Consider the following 24,248-nt stretch of genomic DNA (forward strand, 5'->3'; position numbering starts at 1 on the left):
AAAAAAAAAAACTTTTTTAAAACAATTATGAAAAGTTTGTATCTGAGTGGACAAATACTTTTAAGAAAAATCATTCACTCCAAGCTCACATTTTATCACCATTTTATTCAATGCTTGACCTCCTAAACTCATGTCTAATGTTTGGTTCTCTTTGCCTCTTTCTAGGATTCCCAGAGCAAACAAGGAGGGTACAGCATGCACCAGCTGCAGGGTAACAAAGAGTACGGCAGTGAGAAGAAAGGATATCTGTTGAAGAAGAGTGATGGGTATGTTGTAGAGCTTCATACATTTTCAGTAAAATTATTTTTGAAATTTTCCTTTAAAGTAGGTTTCTATATTTTGATCCGGGGCAATTTCCACCACAGTCCCAGGCAGTTAGCGGTTATGTACATCAATTTACAGACCTGTAATTTGACATCTTGTATCAATCTCATACCGATGACATTGATGATAAGGTGGCATTGCTGAGAAAGTGGTATTTTAAAACTTTTAATACTGGTTTGCAGATTATATCTGAGACTGAACATGGAAAAGTGGATGCAGGTTTTATTTTGCATCAGTTTTCAGTATTTTATTTGGATAATTGTGGCAATTAAAATTTTATTTGATGCACAAAATTATACAGGTTTATGATGAATACATTTGCAAATACAATACATGTAAAATCACATTGCCCAGTAAAAGCTACCCTGCAATGTTCAGTGCCTAATTCTCAACTTTCTGATCCCTTAACATGAGACAAAGCAATGCTTACATTGAAAACATAAACTGAAAGCAGGTATGCCCTTTCCTCTGAAGTTCAACAAAGGTCACATCTAAAGATCCCCAGTGTGTCTCTGTACCAAACAATGGCAACTGCTCAGATCAATTTTTAATCCAGCAAGAAAAAAGTGCACGCAACAATGCAAACATTTACCAACACACATTCTAGCTAGTTATGGAAAATAAAAAAGCATTGATTAAATTTTTAACAGCTTATGACATTCACAGCTATTTTTTATTGATAATAAAAATAGAGATGGACATATTTTGTTGGAAAATAAATCTGCATTCATTGTAATGTCATGTAGGATTTTTTCATGTAACAAAATTCTAGGAAAGAGGAAAGAGAGAATACTTGTGTTCCTCAGCACCAAAGCTGCAGGAGAGTGCAAGCAGCTGACTCTGATAGACATAAATATTTTGTTTTAACCTAGTTCTTTATGCTACTATATTACTGTTTATTATCTGTGTGTTTTAGGTTAAGAAAAGTTTGGCAGAGAAGAAAATGTACAGTAAAGAATGGAATCCTGACAATATCACATGCCACTGTAAGTTGTTGCCTGAGTACCTTCTTTTGTGTATACATCACCATGTTTTACACATTATAGCAAATATGTCTTTAGATCTTCTGTGGCAGGTTGCATATTTACTGGAAGCTGTAGCTGGAAAACTGTAGCGGAAATTTGACAAAATGTCCTAACTTGGCAAAAGGCTGCTAATTATAATCTAAATCCTAACCTATCCTCCTCCTCTTAATACATAAACTCATTGCATATATGAATGACAAACTTGAATGCAACTACAATGCAGCTAGTGAAAGTACCTGACCCTTTTTTCCACCTTTACACTCATTAGAAAAGGAAGGGCCAGAACAATGTAAGCTGTGGAGCCAAGAACATTTTTCTATCCCCTGTACAGTCTGAAACCTAAACTGATAGCATGTATAATACTCCTAGTTGTGCTTTGTAGCAGGACTGTGAAGATCCCTCAACTAGGTAAAGGGAAATACATATTTAGGTTTTTTTATGTATGTAGCTGTGAGTTTAGGAACTGAATGAGGGCTTGAAGTGACACATAAAGATTAAAAAACATTCTAGGGGGTTTAGCAGAAGAAGCATTCCATGTTTCTTGAAAAAAAAAACCTTCACCTCTCACCTAGCTCCTTTTAAATTGTGTCCATTGCTTGGCTCCAATAAGCCAGGTGCCGGGGTCACAATAGCTAGCTCCTGGAAGAAGAGAGCTGGAGATCCAGAAGAACCCAGAAAAAGATGTTGGTGCCGGCAGATTGAGGAACGAAGGACAGCTATAGACCACACTAGGTTGGTCATTGTTGAAGAAGGGCAAACAGTTGAGTTTGCCTGATGTGCAAATATTCTGCTCATTACCAGTTTTTATGGCACTTATACTGCAAGGCATCCTTTTAAACCAATATTAATAAAATGCTGGCCATTTTACAACTCTTTGATATGGAGCTGTCAGCGAAGAAAAGTATCTTCTTTCCTGTTTTTGCCATTGCTACAAAATAAATCTGCTGATAGACCGATATCACATGCTCTGATGTAAATATATTTACTTGATGAAGCAGAATCTCCTTGCCATCACAGATCAGCAGCTGACAGAAGTTGGCAGACAGTTTAGAGCTGACAACAATTAGCCAGTCACTCAGACAAGTCGGCCTACTAATACATTCTGTCTAAGCAGCTGTTCTCGCAGATAACATGCGGTGAGGTCCTGGAGGAGATACTGTTGTCGTGTTACGCCTGGCTTTTGTCTGGTGTCATAGTAATATTCTCGGCAGCTATTTAGTAGCAGTGCCGAATGTCACTCACTTAGGTGGTGTGAAAAGAAGTTTTCTAACACTTATTTGCAATTTACACTCCTTGCAACACTAGATGTAATGACCTATGTGTAAGACGCAAGACAAGACACAATTTGTGACAATGCTCATTTGTCTGCTGCTGTTATATGCATTCTGGGACTTCCCAGCATCTGTTCGAATACAAGTCCTGTGATCCCTCTAAAATATGGTAATTTGTCAGGAATTTTGCAGCCAGTAGGTAAACAAACTTCAACTTCATCTTTAAGATGAAATTATTACAAAGTATCACAACTGGTATGCAAATAAATTGCCACATATACGTATATACTTTTTTTTACCTTCTCTAAATACTTTTTGTGCAGTTCCCAGATTTTCTTCTATTTAAAAATTACATTGCATTTGAATCTGACCTTTGAGACACCGCAAAGCCTTTACTTCCTTTCTAGGTAGAGGAATTCTTTTTAAGCAATTAGTCCTAATAATTGATTACTCCAATTTTCATGACCAATAAAATTGTCAGCATCCATCACTTAAAAGCATGTTGTATGCTTTCATCCTCTGCTATGTGCTTTGATTCTGTATGCTGGTTGTTTGTTCATTCTTGTGTCTCTGCAATTACCAAAATGGTAGGACTGAAGCACAGAGCAAGGCAAACAGGCATATAATTCCAGTGTGACTGTACAAGAGAAAGAGATACTTTATTATGTATTTGCAAAGGTCCCCTCTCAACCCAGAGCTACTCATCTATCCAGTGTTTCCCCAGCATTCCTTCATTTGTTGCAGGTATCACTAAAATTCCCGGTGTCTGCAGGTGTCAGATGCTAATGGTACCAATACTATCACTCCTGCTTCTTCCATAGTTAGATGCACTAGGCATTGAATTGCAAGGGAGCAATAAAAATTAAATCTGTTTAAATGAGGGGTTTAAAGATGGGAATAAATGCTCTTCATTATATAAGTAAATGTATTATTTTATTTAAATTTAGGCAGTGTAAACACATATATTTGAGCTGGTATCCGTCACTTGTAGAACCTGCAGAGCATGGCTGCAATGTGATAGGAAAAAACAACACAAGGAGTTAACCCCCCTGGTGTTCTAATTCTGTCTGTATTTTCATGCATTTAATAAATTTCATAATAAACTTTACAAAAACACAAAAATCTGTTAAAAAAAGGGTGAATATAAATAGTGATACCTGTAATAAAACTGTACAGAATCATATATAACATCTATAATATAATTTATATATTATAAGAATTTCTTTGTATTGGATTCAATACAAAATTATTTGAATTTCCCGCCGCGCCTCCCACGCAAACCGACGCATGCACCATCGTCACCGGGAAACGTCAATGCATTCGGCGGCTGAAGATCGGCGGAAGAGGAGACTGCCTGAGGACCTGCACGGACGAGCAGGACACCGGAGGATGCCAAAGGAACGAGATAAGTGGGGTTTTTATATTTTGAGCGACCCCGAGTGTCTTGGGAATACAGCTAAGGGGGTTAATCAGTTTATGTTCTGACCTGAAACATGCTAACAGGAGGAGGAGTGGCAAGGATGAGGCTGTCACTGTGCTGCTTTTTCTGCAGTCCAGTCATAAGCTTTGGGTGAGGATAGTGTCCAGGGTTTTTTGTGGGAAAATAGGTCAGTGATGCTATCATTTTAACTGAAATGTATATTAGTACAATATGGGCAGCACGGTGGCTCAGTGGTTAGCAGTGTGGCCTTTGCAGAGCTAGGTCCCAGGTTTGAATCTCGGCCAGGCCACTATCTGCATGGAGTTTGCAGGTTCTCCCCATGTTTGCGTGGGTTTCTTCCGGGTACTCAGATTAACTCCCACATCCCAAAAACATGCAGTTGGGTTAATTGGCTTCCCCCCAAAATTGACCTTAGACTGTACTAAAAAGACATGACATTAGATTGTGAGTACCTTTTAGGGACAGTTAGTGACATGACTTTGTAGAGTGCTGTGCAATATGTTGGCGCTATATAAATACTGACTAATAATAATATTAAAGTACTACTGGGAAAATCTCTGGATTGAAGGTAAGTATTTCAACCAAAGTTGTTTTTTGTTATTTTATCTTTTAGATTGAATTGCCTGTGTAGCTGTAGTCTTACACACCAGCCAATACATATAACAGACCATTGCAGTTAACAAGATTATTTATGGTTGTCTCCACTTTCACAACAACACTTAGTTGCATTCATTCTTTTTTCTGAACATATTTTCAGGCGTCTGTACTATATCTCTTTCTCCTGCAGAGTAATGTTTGTTCACCCGTTCTTTCCTTTTTTTTTGTGTGCCTTTTACGCGTTAAATTTGTTTTCTTTAATCACTCCATGTTCCATGCAAAGCCTGCCATTAATTATGCATTAACATCATGCCGTGATAATAGACTTTAACAAACAATTATGGTACCAGTCAGACTCCTTAACCAATAGGTGATTTTTCTTTCCAGTGTTTAAACGAGTACCTGTCAAACCTCGAAGTACAAGCAAATAGTGGATAAATCAGTAAATAATTCAGTCTCAAGTTAAAGTGCCTCTTTAACCTTCCTACAGAAAATAAAGTAAAGCTATGAGCTGAAGAAACATTTATTCAGTGCGTGATATGAAAATGTCGGCTTTTAGCATAAATAAAAAATAGTTTTTACCAGATCATCCTCCTGGGACTACAAAAACAAGTGCATTCATAAATACAAATAGTATTTTCAGGCTCTGCACAATATAATTATTGTTGATGTCCATGCAATACCAGCAGAAAGCGTGATTCTTAAGACATATTTTAAAGGTCCCTGATGTTAAAAAATTGGGAAAAGCTGAAGCTTTTCTCAACTTTTTAACATCAGTACCTTTAAAATATTTTCCAGGTCCTGGGGAACCCCTGCCAATATTTGAGATATGCCCAAATATTAGTAGCCTGATGGCTAGTGGAAAGGATACCACCCTATAGGTACCCAAATAGATCACTGATGTCAGTCACTGATGTTTTGTGCCTTCCAGTCCTGGAAGGCACAAAAAGCTCAGATGAGAGATGATGTAAGTGTGACGTAAGTGTGTACAAGGAGTTTAATGGTCTCTGGGGACAGGTAGGGGTGGATTTTTGAGATGTTGCTCAGGTGAAAGTGACAGGACCTGGAGATGATCTGAATATGAGAACCGGTCCAAGGACTGACCCCTGGGGAACACCAACAGGGAGGAGAGTGGGATAGGAGGAATTACCATTGAAAGAAACTTGAAAGGAGCGACAGATAGATAGCAAACCAAGAGAGAGCAAGCAGTGTCGGTGATACCAATGGAGGGCATGATTTGTATTAGAAGGGAGTGATCAACAGTGTCAAAAGCAGAGGAAAGATCAAGGAGAAGGAGCAGGGAAAAGTTGCCTTGAGACTTAGCTCTGATGAAGTCATTTGCCAGTGGAATGGGCAGCTCAGAAACCAGATTGGAGAGGGTCAAGGAGAGAGTTGGTGCCCAGGTAAGTTTTTTGTAGACGAGGCGCTCAAGTTTGGAAACATATGGGAGAAGGGAGCTAGGACTGTAGCTAGAAGACAGGGAGGGGTCTAGTAAGGGTTTCTTCAGGATAGTGGGAATAATGGCATGTTTGAAAGCGGAGGGGTAGATACAAGTAGAAAAGGAGTGATTGGATAGTTCAGTTAGGCGGGGGCCAGGGTGGAAGAATGGGCACGGAGTAGATCAGAGGGAACTGGGTCAAGCGGCCAGAGATTAGAGAAGAGAGGAGATTTCATTCACAGTTACAAGGCTGAGGGAGGCCAGTGATGATGTAAAGGTGGAAGGGATGGTTGGAGTGGCCCAGTGAGCAGGGACATCATGTCTGATTTTGTCAATTTTATCTCAAGTACAATATGGGCAGCACAGTGGCTCTGTGGTTAGCAGTGTGGCCCTTGCAGCGCTAGGTCCCAGGTTTAAATCTCGGCCAGGACACTATCTGCATGGAGTTTGCAGGTTCTCCCCATGTTGGCGTTGGTTTCTTCCAGGTACTCAGGTTAACTCCCACATCCCAAAAACATGCAGTTAGGTTAATTGGCTTCCCCCCAAAATTGACCTTAGACTATACTAAAAAGACATATGACTATGGTAGGGACATTAGATTGTGAGTCCCTTTTAGGGACAGTTATCTCTAAAGTAAGTGGCAATGTCTTGGGCAGAGAAGGTTGTTGTGGGGGCAGAAGGTATGGGGTTTAGGAGGGAGTCAATTGTTGAGAAGAGGTTGCGTGTGTTGGAAGCTTGAGAGGAAATGACTGCGGAGAAATAATTTTGTTTGGTGACATTGAGCTCCGTGTTAAAGCTTTGTAGCTTGGCTTTGTAGTCCATGAACTCAATGCTGAGGCCAGATTTCCTCCACTTGCGCTCAGCTGCACGAACAGTTTTTTGTAGCTGTTTGGTGTTGTGCCAGGGACGAGAGGTTAGCAGAACGGGGATAGCCGAAGGTGGCAGGGGCAACTTTATCCAGGGACAGAGAAAGTGTGGTTGAAACGAGTGGCAGCTTTATCCAGAGATGTGATTTTAGAGCGGGTGGGGGTGAGGGACGTAAGGCAGTTTGTGAATAGGTTGTGGTCAAGGTTACAGATATCTCTCTGCCATTGACCAGGTCTGAGATGAGGCAGAAGGGGGGGCAGGATTTCTGTAGGTTGAAGGTGATTAGGTTGTGATCAGAAAGAGGAAATGGCGAGTTGTCAAGAAGTTGCAGAGTTTTGAGTCCAAAGGAGCAGGTAATGTAGAGCAGTTTGGCTGTGGAAAGATGGTTGGCGTCATCCACTGCAACATTAAAGTCACCGAGAATGAGGGTGGGCATGATGTGGACCGCATGGGAGGCTGCAACCATCAGACAAGGTAAGTATGGACTTGCATAAGTGTGAAGGAGTTCACTCAGTTGTGCATGTTTTGGAAGGCTTGGGAAATGTTTGCCAAATCTTAAATGTAATGTAAGCTCCAGTTTGAGGTATCTAAGCATAAACCTGTGACTACTTGAAATGTGTTGAAAGCCTGCTAGCAGATTGTTTAAAGTGACATGCAGCACTCCCACTATCATCTGTTTTCATCATACAAATTATCAACAAAATATGAAGCTTGCCAAAATCTTTAACCATGCATGCAGTACTGAAGCTTGTATGTGCATGGGCAGTCCCCTAGGTGCACCTATGTTTTATTGTGCTACAGTTATGCTATCCCTTGCTGGCCCATGATTGTCTCCTTGTTACCCAAATAAGTTCATGGTCACTACTATTTAGAGGAAGATAGCGATAGGAAATGCCAGGGCATTGAGACTGAAAAATACTTATTGATAAACTTTGGTCTGGCTCAGACAAACCTTCGCTAAGGGTCACTAGTCACAGGAAACCCATGCACTATATTATTACACCACAATAGGTTTACACGGTCATAACCAGTAACAACAAACCTACAACCATGTAGTTTGTACTGGTGAGATTACCAGTATTCTAAATGGTTCCCATGAATTCCAAATGTTAGATGATCCCATATATGTACACAACCCAGAATCCAATATGTTTATTGTTCTGCACCAAAAACCTTTTATGCATTAATAATGGAAATGCAATATCGGTGCTTGTTGAACACTCCTGCTGAATTATTCACATTGATAATGAACTTTTATATGCGTTTTAATGATGAGTAGATAATAGGGTAGAACTGAATTCTGTTACTGTGTTAAGAGTCAGTTAGGTTTGTCCTTCTGTTTTCTGCCCTCAGGCCATATGATGATGTGTATGTGTGTTTGGATTTCTTACTGCTTTATGTTTTCTGTTTTGTTTCTGCACATTTTAATCCTTTAATACATAAAGGGATTATTGGGGATTTGACAGTACAGGATGGTTTGAAGGCTGCTGGCTTTCCAGCGGTGTATACATATTGTGCCAATGTGTTGTGCCAATGAACTCTTGTCATTGTATGTAGAATTTGGCATACAGAGTTATCTAATATTGTAATTTATTGCTCCTTAGACCAAAACAATAGATTTAATCTAACCCTTCCTTGCATCACATTATACCTTCCCTTCACTTCCCCGTCACTAAGTTGGTCTACTGGGAGTAAGGAAAGGAATCTGACTCTACACCATTTAAAAATGTTGGGCCGATCACCAAGCATCAGAATTGTTATGGGAGAGGAGGTCACATGACCCTTCATACCAGATTTTTCCTTTGCACTCAGTCACATATATCCTCAAAGTAGTATGCGTTTGAAGTGTTAAAAAACTGATTATTCTTTTTTAAACTCCTAATTAATTTGTGCTACAAGACATTAGGGTTGATTCATTGAAAAAATAAAGGCTTTTCTCTGGATAGTTGTTTGCTCTCACTTCCTGACAAGGATTGAACTGCCCTGACCATGCTACATTTCAAAAAACACATTTCTTTTTGTACTATGTTGCAGTATGCTATTGTTGGGATTTTGCATTCATGAAGCTTTGTTTTTTTTTTCCAGTCTAACCGGCCGCCTGCAAAGCTGAACTTGCTTACCTGCCAGGTGAAACCCAATGCTGATGAAAAGAAGTGCTTTGACCTGATATCACGTATGTGGCTCATCATTTGATTTGTTTTTGATTTTAAGTGTTCTTTTTAGATGTGACTCACAGCAAACAATACAAATGTTCTTCAGGACTCGTTTCAACTAGTTGACACAGAAAACCTTCTTTATTCAAAACAGAGGTTTAAATACTTTACAAATACATGAAGCCACAATACCATGTAAAGTTATCTCTCCAAAGTGTGGCTTTTAACTAAGACATATAAACAATCAACCTAGAACATACTTATACACTTAAGTATAAAATAATTTTAAAGTGTATAACAAACTTGCAGTTTCATGTATTTTTAGAGTTTAAACTTTACATTAGAACACAGCACCATCTACTGGTGGCCAACAATAATGCACAAAAGATCTTTTAAGCATCGGTGACCCATCATAACCAACTCAAAAATACAAAGTATTATATAAGGTATATAGAAAAACATTGGCTTGTCTTGCAGGCAGCCCTATTATTAGTATAATTATTATCTAGGGCTTTACAAAGTACATATTCATGTCACTACCCATCCCTCAAAGGGCCTCACAATCTTTGGACTGAAGCTTTTGGAATGTGGGAGGAAACAGGAGTACCTGAGGAAAACCCACACATGGGAAAACCTGCAAACTCCATGCAGATAGTGTCCTGGCTGGGATTCGAACCTGGGACCCAGCTCTGCAAAGGCCAGAGTGTCTCTGAGCCACTGTGTGTCACCCAATCTTTCTTGTCAACCACAATCCAGAAGCCAAAACTGAGTGCCTGTTCCAAATGCACAAACCAAAAATGGCAGCTGTCAAAAACATTTATAATGTTCAAAGGAAAGGTTTTTATAATGGTAGGGCAGTCTTCATGTCTTGCAGATTGTTCTGTACTTCTTTTCCCTGTGCACAGAGAGGGGCACAGTGCAAGCTGCGGTCTGTAGTACAAACTTTCTGCAAGACACTATATGAAATACCTGAACATATATGTCACGCCTTAACAGCTTTTGGCAAAGTTGATGTTTATGTATGTCCTAAATGTGTTTTCAGGGGAAATGGGGTAGTTTACATTTTTTTTCAAAATTATAATATTCTTTACACTGGCCTCTAAGTATTAAGGCTTTTGTACTTTATTGCTGTCACATGGGGCCAAGACCTCTTATCCCTTAGCTGCAGTGTGCTCCAGCAGTTCAGAGACAAAAAATTCACAACTGCTTTTACCTGGCCAAAGTCTTCTGTGAACTTTGTATTGAGTTTATTACTCTGGGGAGAATTGGGGAACAGACATTTTTTTCCAAGGGTATTTAGTCCAATCTGAATAATTCCTTTATTGTTTCTGATGCTTTTTATGTTCTAATATTTTTTTTATTTTTTTGTGATGCTGGAAAAACTCTAAACTTCCTATTTTCCTAATAGATAAATAATCATGTTTGCTACATAGCAAAGTTTGCATATGTTCATTATGGAATGTATTTTGACTTCTCTTAATTTTCAGATAACAGAACATACCACTTCCAGGCAGAAGATGAGCAGGATTATATAGCGTAAGTGAGCCTTGTGTGGGAATATGTGTAAAGTAACTGTAAAGATGAAAAGAATAGTGTAATAGAAAACGTGGGAGAGGACTTGTTACTTCCCCAAGGCTTTTCTGCTCTGTTAATTTATTCCCCAGTATATTAGTGGATTGAAAGTTGCTTCTGGTATTGGTGCTTGTGCTCTGCCTGTCTCACTCCCTTCACCCTCTGTAAAGGGGATAATTAGCAATAGAAAACCATGCACCTTCAATGCGATTCCACGTTTTCAGGTGCTCATTGATTATTACAGGCCAGAGAAAGACCAGACTAAAGGTGAAATTGCCCCTTGGTCTGGTACAAATAATATATGGCAGCTATTTAGGTTTTAAATATTATTTTATTTAGGTATGCCAATATTATTTTCACAAAGTGGTGGTCATCTTGTTTGGCTAACAGTTAAAATGGTGTGTTAGAATTAATTGTTATTTAAGCCACCCTTTTGCTGATATCAGATTGACCCACCAACCTATGGATATGTGGGACCTTATAGGTACCTTTCTTATGGAAATCTTTTCCATGGTGAACGTTGCACTTTCTCCTGTTACTTAACCCAGAGTTTGCGCACAGAATGCATCACACAGGACTTTTTATTAAATGTTAGGGAGTTTCCACGTCTGATATCGTGGATTTGTTCCATCAAACGCATAAAAAGGCTTACCTTTGGATATTCCCTTATGTTGTTTAAATATACCTAAAGCCATTGAAGATGTATGGAGAATGCAAACGCAATATTGAATTAAATATGTCTCACACATGGATTTCAAAGACCCAAAGTATATGACCAATTTATGATAGGAATTTCCCGGTTTGTCTGTGAACTTTTCCTTTTAATATGATGTACATTGCTGTTCACATGTTTGTGTAAAATGTCTTTTGAACCATTTAGGTGTGTTTAGTAAAAATTGTAAACCTCTTTAAACATAGATATAATTTGTATGTTTAAGAAAGCCTTTAAAATCCTAATTGGGTAATATATTTTCTAATATTTCTATACATTTAGGAAAAAGGGCTAAAGTGGGAAAACCACTACAGCGTCAGGGGGGCAAACTTTATATAGGTCTCCTTCTTTGGAATATATATTCTCATTGGAAATCTGTACTGATGTTAGATTTTCACACTAGAGATGACCACAAACTTTTCTAGCACGTGTAAGGCTCTTTAAAGCACAAAGTAGCTGATGTATATAGAGTAGGAGAGCTGTAGTGTTAGGGTGGTACAGAATTGTCTCGATACAAGAAAAAAAACACACAGAGAACTTACAACGCCAGAGGTCAAATTACTGTGTTTATATAAAAATACTAAAAAAAAAAGGGATGATGTTATATGAAAGATAATATGAAATGTGGATAATATAAAAGGTGGCACATTTTAAGGGATATGCATGCACAGTTTTTTTTTACTTGTAGGTTCAATGCTTGCTTACAAATTTTTCATACTTAATTTCTGCTTTAAAACCTTTGCATACAGTAAAAGTAGTAGTACTAATATATGTGTAAAATTATATTATGTTGAGCACATTCATAAAAGAAAGAATATTTATTCTGAATATGCATACTATGTGCTGTGTTTCTGTTTTCACAATAACCTCCTTTTCTTGTTATTAATAGCTGGATTTCAGTATTAACAAATAGCAAGGAAGAGGCACTTAACATGGCATTCCGTGGAGATCAGAGCTCGGGAGAAAGCAGTTTAGAGGATTTGGCGAAAGCCATCATTGAAGATGTACAGAAAACGCCAGGAAATGATGCCTGCTGTGATTGTGGGTCACCGGGTAAGACTTTGTATTCCTGAATGTATGTGCATATCAAATATTTTAGATAGTTAGGGGCTCAATGCTGAAATGCAATACAGAACTGCTGCGTTTTGGGCCCGTTGTGATTGCTTTTCACACTTTGGTTATGTCCATGTACATACAAATATCCTGTACAATATGTGTCTATATTACAACATAATTGGGTGGTTTTATTTTTACCTTAGAAAAGGATTTGTTTATCCCTAAACTTGAAGAAATGGAAAATCTGAAAGTTAACAAGATATTTTTTTCTTTAATAGAATACCATTCTTACATGGCCTAGGGACAGTTGCAGGCCTGTGCAAACTACCATAATCTTCACATATTAGAACTGGAGAAAATATTTATGTATGATTTACCCATCCAGCAACCATTTCACATATGTAACCTATCTACTATTTGTTGGAGAAAGATGGTAATATTTAATTGGTTGCTTTAGTCTTCTTCTCACTCCTTTTAATTAATATTTTGAGAGTGACCAGGTATACAGACCTAGATAATATTGTCAGCAGTGGGTAGATACTGACACCTCGTGGATACATTATTTATTACAGGTCCACTGTTTATTTTTTATTCTATAGAGCAGGGGTACCCACACTTTTTTGGCTTGAGAGCTACTTTTAAAATGAGCAGGTCAAAATGATCTACCAAAAATAAAAGTGCTTTACATATATTTATTTATATATATACTGAGTATACTTTATATTTAAAATAAATATTGTTTACCCTGCATAACAGCATGAACATGTATGGCACAATACAATTCTGTACATTTTTGGCCATTACTTTACTCTGATGGCATCTTAAACTGAATGGAATCAGCCAAAGTTGCATTGTCCGGACAGTAGTTGCTGGCAGCCAGCCTCAAACAAACTTCCAAATGATCATCAGTCATGGTGGAGCAGTATTTGGACTTTGGACTCGTGTTGCGTTTGCGATCTACCAGTAGATCACGATCCACCTGTTGGGCACCCCTGCTATAAAGGATTGGCAACATAGTTTTTTTTTTTTTTTTTTATTGTGTTTTAAAAGCTTATACATGCAACAAAAATGAATACTAAGACCCTTACCTCACACATACAAATGATATTACTAAAGTTTTAGGCTGAGTTTTTTATGTCAGTCAGTACATCCCCAGGTGGAAATGGTTGCAGATCCTCAGTGTCCCAATGTGCAATCCGATGAGTCCTTGTACAAAAATTATGTCAGGGTGTGCTTCACAGGAGTGTTTGTCCAGCAGGGAGAAAACTTGTAGTACTGTGAAGTCATGTAAGTAAAACACTCGCTTAGAAACACTTCTAGATTAAACAAGCAGTATGTCCTTCATGCACAGCTCAGCTTTGGTTGTCAGGATATCCAGCAATCACAGCTTCCCCTGCACTTACCAGGAATTAATTAGTTCCTGTGCAGGAGATACGGAATCCTGGCCTGGCCAATCAAGATGGCCAAAAGATTGTATTCAGAAAGAAAATAAGCAAGCACTGTCCTAGAATGTCCTTGACTTCTGCTTCAGAATAAATAATCCATACTATATCATTGCTGCAAGTAGTGCAGAAGTTAATTTTTTTCTTCTTTTATTCAGGCTGTTCACAACATAGAATTAAATGAACATTCCAATGACCTATATTATTTAATTTGTGATGTAGTTACTTGCTTACACGTTTTCTTGCCTTTCTATATTAGCCTTTTACCTTTATAATTTTACTTTTTTGTATTTATCATTACAGATCCAACATGGTTGTCCACCAACTTGGGGATTTTAACTTGTATAGAATGTTCCGGCATTCATAGAGAAATGGGCGTCCACATCTCTAGAATCCAGTCGTTGGAATTAGACAAATTAGGCACTTCTGAACTCTTGGTGAGTATAGCTTATCCTCCAGCAACAGACTTTGTAGCAGGTCAATGAGGCAGCAGACGGTCAATTTTCAAAACAAGTTCAGGCCTATACCTGGGTTCTTTTATTTAGCACAAAGGATGCCAGGTAACAAAGAAAAATGTAGACAATAAAAAAAATATTTGCCCGGCTGGGCCACAAACTACTCTTGTGGTAGTTTCCTCTATAACTAATAGCAAAATACAACTAAAGTCCTTTAATACAAATAGAAATTGACAGCTTACTCTGAACCATTTGTCTGTGGAGCTCATTCCTCTTCAAGTTTTGGGAAGCCACTGAGCTCTCAGAAGTCTGCTGCTCATCCTCTAAATAGAGCATATTTGCTCTATAGATCCAGGTAAAAACCCCCACCGGATGGCCAAACATCCCTCCCAACCATTCCTTGCCTGACTTCAGGACCCTTAAAAACCAGCTTTTTATAAAAGCCAACTGTCTAGCAGAATAATATAGATTTCCCTGAAGCCATTCAATAAACAGGCCTGGGTGCTACATACACCCCATCTAAGAATTTTCCTGCCAGGCCATGTGACACCCTGTCACAGTCCTTTATATTGGTTTAGTTAGTTAGGTTACCTGTGGGATGCCTGCATTATTGTCTGCATCTAATGCCCTAAAATAAAACACATTGGTACCAAGTTAAGTTTCGTTTACACACTTTGAGAGTCTGGTTTGGGTAAAATACGGTGGCAGAGTATTTACCTTGCATTCATCTTTGACTACCAAATACGTTTAGATGCATTATACCTCTAAGAGCATGAACTCAACTGATGGATCAACACTCACTGCAACTATAGCCAAATGCCAGAACCATCTTAATTATAATAATTGGCTTTGGACAGTGACTGATGCTAAGGGAATGAGATCAAATAACAATGAACATCTGTAGTCTGACTGTGAGGTGTCTGCTGCTCTATCAGATGAGATTAGATACTTAATGATTATGCACTTGAGCACTCGTTATTGGCATTTTCTTTAATTATTTATGAAGGAGTCATTGCTAATATACAAAACCGATGCATCCATGCTAACAACAAAAAACATGTTACTGCAAAGCCAGTGCGTTCACTAAACTGTTTGATTTAGCCCATTTGGGACAAGCTAGGAAGCAAAACCATTATGTATATCAGTACCACATATATATAACCTTGTATATAAAAATGGGATCAAAAATCTGGTATGGTTTTAAAGAGTAACTCCAGCTTCAAACACCATATACAATACATATATTTTTTCTGTAGTTTTCTGGTATGGTGATATCAAGGGAGTTTTTTCTTCTCCCAATAGTGGTGGTCATTTCTCCAGGATTTGGTAATGGTCATTGCTCGGTAAGCCCAGCCTGCATGAGGGAGGGCATGTAAACAAAAGAGTGGGGTCACAGAAAATATTCAGAATTACAAGAGTGTTGTTCTACCTAAAAAGTACTGGAAGCACTGGGCACTTAAATGAGCAATCTGCACTTTAAATATCCTCAGGTTCTATATTAACACTCATTTTTTTTTACAGCTGGCCAAGAATGTAGGAAACAATAGCTTCAATGAAATAATGGAAGGGAATTTACCCACTCCGTCACCAAAACCTACTCCTTCCAGTGATATGTAAGTAATAATTCTTTCTATACCTAGGTGACCATATCCCTGCAATGCTTCTATAGTAGAAATGGGAGAATTAGCCAATCTGCTTTGATGCAATGTAACAGAGAGATGAGCTCATTGGTCTGTTTTCTTTCTCTCTCCAATTACAGAGTTGGAGAGGGGACAAGACCTGTAAGACCACCTTAAAAGTAAACTGTTGAGTAAATACTGCTGCAAAGTAACAGGCTCACTTCATAGATAGACTACCCACATACTTGTAGATACAATTTATGTCTGATTTATATTCCTCAAGCTGTTCTATTTGTCAGCTTATGCCCTTTAAATTATCCAGCACTAACAGACATGAACCATCCTCCCAGAATGCATTTCAGTTAGTAGGACCAGTCACTGTCAAATGAAGGCTGGTCCATAGGCCTCAGTGAGCTCTAACACTCTAAATGCAGTGTTTCTCAAACATAGTTTTCGTATAACCGTGTGGTTCCTCCAGAGATTGTTAGGGGTTCCTTGAGTAATGAGCAATTTGTGCATCTCAGATCAGTTTAACTCACACCAATGATCTTTCTGGCTACTTGTAAGGGTGACATTCTTCCTAATTGCTAACAGTTTAAAAGTCAATTCTTCACACTGACCACTACTAATGTACTGTGAGCTGTGGATATATTATTTTTTTCCTTGAAGACCTGAAAGTTATTTTAAGGGTGTCTCCCCATGTTAAAAAAGTCAAGAAAACACTGCTCTAAAGGCTACTCCGGGCTTCAGTTGTTGGGATAATGCAGGAAAGATATCCCATGAATGGCCTTTAAAATCAGCAACCAATTACTGAGACCTTATTTTTACTTGATCTTAAGAAAATGTATATTCAGTCAATATTTATCAAACAGGGTCGCCATTTTCAGTTGTTCCTTTTGTTTTTAGAAATTTCCCTGCAGATAGTCACCAGATAGTCACCACATCTACCAAAGTAATCTATTCATCACTGTTCTGTACTATGTTTTATTTAATATGTATGTTTTTTCTTACTAGGACTGCACGTAAAGAATACATCACAGCCAAGTATGTGGAACATAGGTACTGCCGGAAGATGTGTGCTTCAGGGGCAGAGAAGCTGAGTGAGCTCCTGGAGGCTGTGAAATCGAGGGATTTACTTGCACTAATTCAAGTCTCTGCAGAAGGAGTAGAGATAATGGAACCACTGGTTGAATCTGGACAGGTATAATCATTACTCTATTTAGATGAAAGCCTGTACTGAGTTATTCTTATACTGTGGTTTCTATACCTTGACTAGTTCATATGAAATAAGCATGAAGATCAGAAGTCAGATTTCCTGTTTCCAGTCTGTGCATTTAGTTATCCGCAACGTGCTAAAGGTTGGGGACCACTGCAAAATAGAACTATAAGTTGATCTGCTGTTATGCCAAAATCAAAAGATCGTTTGTGTATGTCATTTTTTCATCCCTTGTGGTGTGTTTATTGCCTTTTGAGAATGGATGAACTGCTTTATCGCTATGCACCTCATAAGTACGCATTATCACTTGTGGCATTAACACACTGTAACTTGAGTAACAAGTCTGTATAACCACTAAAACTAAACTTACAATAGAAATTTAAAAAAGGTTAAACATGCAGGTGTATTTGTGAATTTCCAGTAATTACTCACAACACTGGTTTCCCCTTAACAAAAAGAAATGGCTAGTTGTCTTCTGTTGCCCCAAAAAAAGGAATGTTGCTCAGTCTGACCTAAATTTTCAAGATAAAACTGCAGTCTACCTATATAATGCTATAGGCAGCCAGACCCTTTCTTGATTTTAATTGAAAATTGTATTAATATTATTATTATTAATATTATTATAAAACAGGATTTATATAGTGCAAATATATTATGCAGCGCTGTACATTAAATAGGGGTTGCAAATGACAGACATACATTTGCACACATAGACAGACATATTGTGAGTTTTTTTACACCTGAACTAGTCACAGCTTTTAAAAAGTTTTCTGATAGTTACTCTGGAGATAACTGGGAGATGGCATCTCATATACAGTAAACCATTAAAATTTGATATCAATTAACAGAAAAAATAACATACAATCAACTAACTTTGGTCATAGAACAAATACAGTCATCTAGTATTCACCCAAGGCCTGTGTGTCATGACCTGGCTATCTTAGACTGTTCAATCAGTTTCATGGTCTGCAAGAAATGGACGAGGTTCTAAAGACAAAAAAAAGAAAGAAAAAAATTTCTAAAGTGTTGCAGCACTTATTATGGCACAAGCATATTTAAATCGATAAAAACAATCAGTTCAACTAAATCATGTACAGTTTTATGCCAGTTGGACAATATATAAAACTTGCATCACAGCTTTAATAATGAAGTAGTTTACTTTGGCGGGCCTGAATAAAGAACTCAGACTGTAAACACAGGACATCATTGTGATCTTTTCCCGTCCATTGAGTTTATTTGTGCATTTGGCATTAGACTGGTATAGATGGAGCTGTCTTATTCTCTCAAAGTTACTGCAGTTATTTCTTTTGCTGTCTTTACCTGACAACTCAGTGAATAGTGAGGTTTCATGTGCAGGAGGCATAGTGTGGTGTATAATGACCAGAGACATTTTGTTCTTGTTTTGTTCATTGTAATTTATTCATTTGTTTCTAAAACAAACTTGTTTTGTTTTGCAGGAGCCAGGTGAAACCACTCTCCACTTTGCAGTGCGCACTGCTGACCAGGCCTCCCTGCCCTTAGTTGACTTCTTAGTACAAAACTGGTGGGTATTACTTTTCTCTTTTTATTATCATACTTGTATTTATGCACTTCATCAGTTTTATTTCTAATATTTTTAGGGGAGCTCAGCCACGAGGATATAGGGCCTGTTTCAATGGGCTTTTGCTGGCTTCATTTGGGTTTAGTATTTCTGTAGTGTATGAGGGGGCAAAATATCCTTATGAAGCAGATCAGAATGAGATCAGTTGCAGGACAATAGCATCTGTCAGTGAATTCTTAATAATCACACAAGCATCTCAAGCTTATGCACAAGTGATCTGAACAAGCCCAATGACTCAGGCCCCTAGGCTACTTAGAAGTACTCATTGTTTGTTACTGGTAGTTTGTAAATGTTATTTCCCTTTCTGAAAACTGAAAAATACATACATACATACATATGTACATACATACATATGTACATACAGTTTTGTATTTGTTAAAAATTAGTAACATAACAATTTTTTACATTTTTGTATACTTTCAATTTAGTGGAATTTCTTCCTCTTTTCTTGTCCCAATATTATCCGCACACCAGAAATCTTACAGAGAGTGGTAGGCCTTGTGTTCAGTTTTGGTGTCCTAAAATAATTCAGACATTGAACACTCATTCTGGGTTAGTACTTCAGACAATATTATAGGCAGAAGATCAAAAAAGCAAACAGGCAAGTAGGACGATTTTTAAGGTCACACATGACATATCTTCACATAAACTCTTAGTATAGATTTATTTAGGCCACTGTTCTGGGCACCAGGGTAGCTTATACTGAGTTAGGACCTCTCATTCAGACACCCAGGGGTATCCATGTGCTGACTGGCTTAGGTAATTGTATTGACATCATAACCTAAAGTTCACAAGATAGCAGCATGACCCAGTGACTACAGAAAATTGTCCTGGTCTAAGGCTCCTTAAAGATTAGCACCTCTGCTTTTCAATTTCTCTATCTTTACTGTGTGGGGCTAATGAATTGATTGGCTGTCTACATTGAATGTATTAGTCTGAGGTTTTTTAGGCTCCTAGGGGTATTTGTCCACATGTACTTCCGTGGGGCTTTCACTAGCTGCCGCTTAGGACCCCAGGTGGGTCAATTGGAAGCTGCTGAATGTTTGCAGATGAAAAAATTACTTCTGTTCTGATATTTATTATTTCACTGGTGACCATTGTATTACTTTATTTTATCTCAAATACTGAATACATATTTTATTCTATATGTATTTGTTTTTTAACACATAAAACATTGTGCTTATGTATTTTTTTACATCTCTCTGTCCACAGTGGAAATTTAGATAAACCTAACAGTAAAGGCAACACAGCGTTACACTACTGCTGTATTTATAATAAGCCTGAATGTTTGAAACTGCTTCTGAGGGGAAAACCAACTATTGACCTGGGTAAGTACTGCATTCCTGTTGTCATCTTTTGTCATCAGTCTCTGTACCATTCTCTAAGCTGACCTTGAAATTGGTCTCTTATGTATTCCTTCTAAACTTAGCAAAATTTTATGTTATAACATTTACATGTCTACTTGTCTCCTGCAGTAAACCAGCTAGGTGAGACAGCTTTCGACACTGCAAAAAGGTTAAAAGCAACCCAGTGTGAAGAGCTGGTGAGTAATCGTGTCCTGGCCACACTATTATCCCAATAATAATATATAAATATAATATTTATATTATATAAATAGTAAATAAGCTTTGGTGCAGAACACATTATTCAGTTGTAGCCAATCAGGGTTAATCATCATCTGTTTATTAGACAGGTCTAGATTGTTGTGGTGCATTACTGCATATGTTTCATTACTCATTTTGAGCACAATAAAAGGCAAGTCAAGTACATGACGTTTTTCTGCAATATAGGGCAGTTGCATTGCCCAATAAAGTAGTTGAGTATATAGTTGTGCTTTATGCTAAATAAATGGCACTACACAAACTACCACGCCTAAAACAGGCTAAACTGGGTCTGAAAGGTAAATCTGCTACTGTTGATCTTTGATTTAAGGAAATCTATTTCCCTAAGGTCTCAGAATGTGGAATGTGATCAACTTGGAATAATCATGTCCTTAATCTGAGCTTCAGCTCCCACATACTTTCTTCTGTCAGATCAACCAGTCCTAAGATGCTTATTCTTTTAGGCATTCTATGTGACCAAGCACATGACATAGCTAGGTGGTTTTTTTTGTTTTGCAAAGGCTTTTTGGCACCATTCAGAACAGGTGTAGGATTAGTAGTTTAGCAGGCAGGCTTCATTAAGGAAGGGGGTATTTGAAGAACTTTTATACCTTTAAGAGACAACCCATTTCTGTGTATATTTTTACAGCTTTCCCAAGCCATGGCTGGTAAGCTAAATCCACATATCCACGTAGAGTATGACTGGAACCTGCGTCTGGAAGAAATTGATGAGAGTGATGATGATTTAGATGACAAGGTAAGATGACATGTTTAGATTCCTGCCTTACATAGATATATATTCATGTGGTGTTTTTTTATTTCTGTAATCAGTAAAAGGCTTTTTCTATTTTGAAGTCTAATCCCACAACATTTGAAAATTGCCATATCAGCAAAAATTTTGTGACTACCGCTATAGTGTTGAAGGATCATTCTATCCAAAAATTACAATCTTGATTGTCAATAGACTCAGCCACCCACTGGCTGGTTATATGTTCTAGTTTCCCTTTCCATAATGCTAGAACATGATTTAGATGAAGCTTTGGGGTAAATGTGCCACCTACTTGAACTATGCTTGAATTTGCAGCCAGGTAATAAACTCTCTTCACTATCGCCATAATTTCTTCAAATCTCAGAAGATATTGAAGCCCAAAACATTCAATCAGATTGCATTCTTAGTAGGTGGTCAACAATAGCAGTCTGCATATTTCTTTTAGCAGGTTTTTTTTAAGACTAATTACCCTGAGAAACCTGTCTGTAGTCAAGAGATTGATAACTTTGATTAAATAAAAGTATGCCATTAGTTACTTTAAGTAAATATTGTTTAGGCCTTTTCTTTGGTAATTACATCATAAATGGTCCACCACTGGCATTTGTGGGTAATCAAGGCCCAAACGGCCATCATGGAAGATGCGGTGGTATGTGGATCACTTCAGCATCTTTGTGTCTCTATCACAAACACCTGAAATGAAAAATTTACTAATCTGTGACCACTGTTGATGTTGCACTGTCAGTTTCAGCTCCATGAAATCAGGAAGAACACTTTTATTTATGCATTGATATTGATGTACAGGTTTTAGTAGAAGAATTTCAGAAGTGTATCTAACTAGATGTTCTCTTCTTTATCATCCTAAAAGCCTAGTCCTATCAAGAAGGAGCGTTCGCCAAGGCCGCAAAGCTTTTGCCATTCATCCAGTATTTCCCCCCAAGACAAGCTGTCGTTGCCTGGCTTTACTACTCCAAGAGATAAGCAGAGACTGTCTTACGGAGCCTTCACTAACCAGATCTTCATGTCCACCAGCACGGACTCTCCAACGTCTCCCATAACTGACGCACCACCACTCCCACCTAGGAATGCAGGCAAAGGTATCTTATACTTTTTCCTTTACGCATAGTTTAGAATACAAGTAGTGTTGAAATACTTTACCACTAGCATATTCTAAAAGACATATTCCATTCACATTTTATTTTTAAAGCATCACATCATTTAACTACATACAATTTTTCACCTGCCGGCAGAATATGGTTTAAGTTAGAGCAGTCCTAGTGACCCCAATATTTACAATCTGCAGGTCCTCATGTTCTACCTATCCTTGCCCACCTAATGCTTAGAAGTCAGCTTTGTACTTTGGCACCTCCTCATCTCAGTTGAGGCAGTTGTCTGACAGATCTTTGGATAAAGCAGATGAAGCAAATCATGCAAAGACCTGTATTATTTACAAAACCACTTCCTGTGATTGATGCCCAGTAAACCCCCCTCCTATTGTCAGTCTGACAACAGCTTGTTGGAAATGTGAAACTTAAATTTAAAAGTGGTTACACTAGCAAAATAAAAATGTACACATATATACATAGATTAAAAAAATACTAAAAAAAAATATATATATTAGCCATACTAATGTCTGCAGTTCTGCCTTAATAAAAGTAGAGCTGTGTACTTATCCATGCTGTTGAAAACTTGTTACTTTAATGGAAATCCCACCATTTAGGCTGGGTACAGTCTTTTCACTAAAGTTAATAAGGCCACAATGCACATACATGGAGCAGAAAAGTATAAGTGCACTTTTCCTATAACGTTTCCAATTTTTTAAAAAATATAAATGTTATTTTACGATCACCTAACATTACTGCATTATTTCTTTATACACATATGTTTTTTATTATTTGAAATTTCTGTCATTTTTAGCATTAAAGCAGAACACCAGGCAGACAACTAATCATCTGAAGTAAATACATGTGTTTCACCAATTAAGTCAATCTTCTGATTCGGGAAAACATGTCAGACAACATAATCAGGTCCTGGACCTCCCTCAGAATACTCTACAGTTAATCAGTGCAGCTTGGTCAATGTCCCTCCCTTCCCAAGCTTTAGTTGGACATTGAAGCGTCACCAGAACATTGATATAGATTATCCTTCTGCTCTACCCCCATATAGTTATATTTACTGTTTAACACAGTAGCCCTGATGGTCCTGCTGTGCCTCCATTTTTCAGTATTAAGGAATTTGTGAAGGTAGATTTAGATACTTATGCATTTTAATGAATCCATAATTGGATTAAAAGGTTTTTCTATCTGCCTGGAGTCCTGCTTTGATTTATTTTCATACAGATTAATCTGTCATTCTAATTGATTCGATTTGGTTGTCTGAGAGTTAAACTTTTTCCACATGCTTACAGAGGAAGATTGGGGATGAGACTTTCTCTGTCCTTAGGCTGGGTACACACATAAAATTATTGTTGCTGTACATGATCTTTGATTGTTTCCATTACCAAAGTGTGATCGATGAACAAACGAGTGCTGTTCACATAGCACCAGTCCTGTTTTTACAGAGATGGGTTGGGTCAGGACGAATAAGAAGAAACTCGCTGTGCTCTCCTCGCTTGACTTGTATAGTGGCTGGACCTGATTAATTGAAGAATCCATGAATGATGTTGGGCAACCACTGTACACGTCAGAGTTGTGATACTCCTCTGCCGTGGGTACATAGCCTTACTTACAAAACACCCAGACTTTAATCTTTCTTTCCAATTGCACCTAGGATATGTTGAAATAAAATTTTGTTATGTTGATGCTTTTACCGATCAAAACTTGATGCTCAAATGTATTTCAGCTCTCAGTTTCTTAACTTCTGCTAAGGATTTGCATGAAGTTTGAGATACTATCCGTATTCAGCCTCCCATAGTTGATGGTGGAGGTGCCAGGTTACTTAACTTTTTTTAAGTAACTCCAGAAGCTTCTTTCCTAACTACTTGTTCATAAGAGCACAGATGATTCAGATAAGGGCTCAGACTCCACTCAGCCCTCTTCTTTACTTAAGGGTTTTATTGAAATGCAAGTCAACAAATTAAAACCATTATGAAAT

At 37.9% G+C, this 24,248-nt stretch overlaps 1 protein-coding gene across 1 annotated transcript in view; it reads left to right on the forward strand.

The window, feature by feature from the left end:
• The window catches only part of ASAP1 (ArfGAP with SH3 domain, ankyrin repeat and PH domain 1), a gene marked incomplete in the record, with an annotated part of 158,430 nt that overhangs the window by 124,762 nt on the left and 9,420 nt on the right, over positions 1-24,248 (forward strand). Inside the window, 13 exon segments of the mRNA XM_072410648.1 lie at positions 166-266; positions 1,241-1,310; positions 9,049-9,136; positions 10,604-10,652; positions 12,290-12,453; positions 14,202-14,335; positions 15,875-15,966; positions 16,987-17,173; positions 18,646-18,731; positions 20,001-20,116; positions 20,264-20,331; positions 21,039-21,146; positions 22,024-22,252. Of these exon segments, the coding sequence (XP_072266749.1) occupies positions 166-266; positions 1,241-1,310; positions 9,049-9,136; positions 10,604-10,652; positions 12,290-12,453; positions 14,202-14,335; positions 15,875-15,966; positions 16,987-17,173; positions 18,646-18,731; positions 20,001-20,116; positions 20,264-20,331; positions 21,039-21,146; positions 22,024-22,252 (1,492 nt within the window).

The sequence above is a fragment of the Pyxicephalus adspersus genome, chromosome 5, assembly GCF_032062135.1.
Source record: "Pyxicephalus adspersus chromosome 5, UCB_Pads_2.0, whole genome shotgun sequence".
NCBI lineage: Eukaryota > Metazoa > Chordata > Amphibia > Anura > Pyxicephalidae > Pyxicephalus > Pyxicephalus adspersus.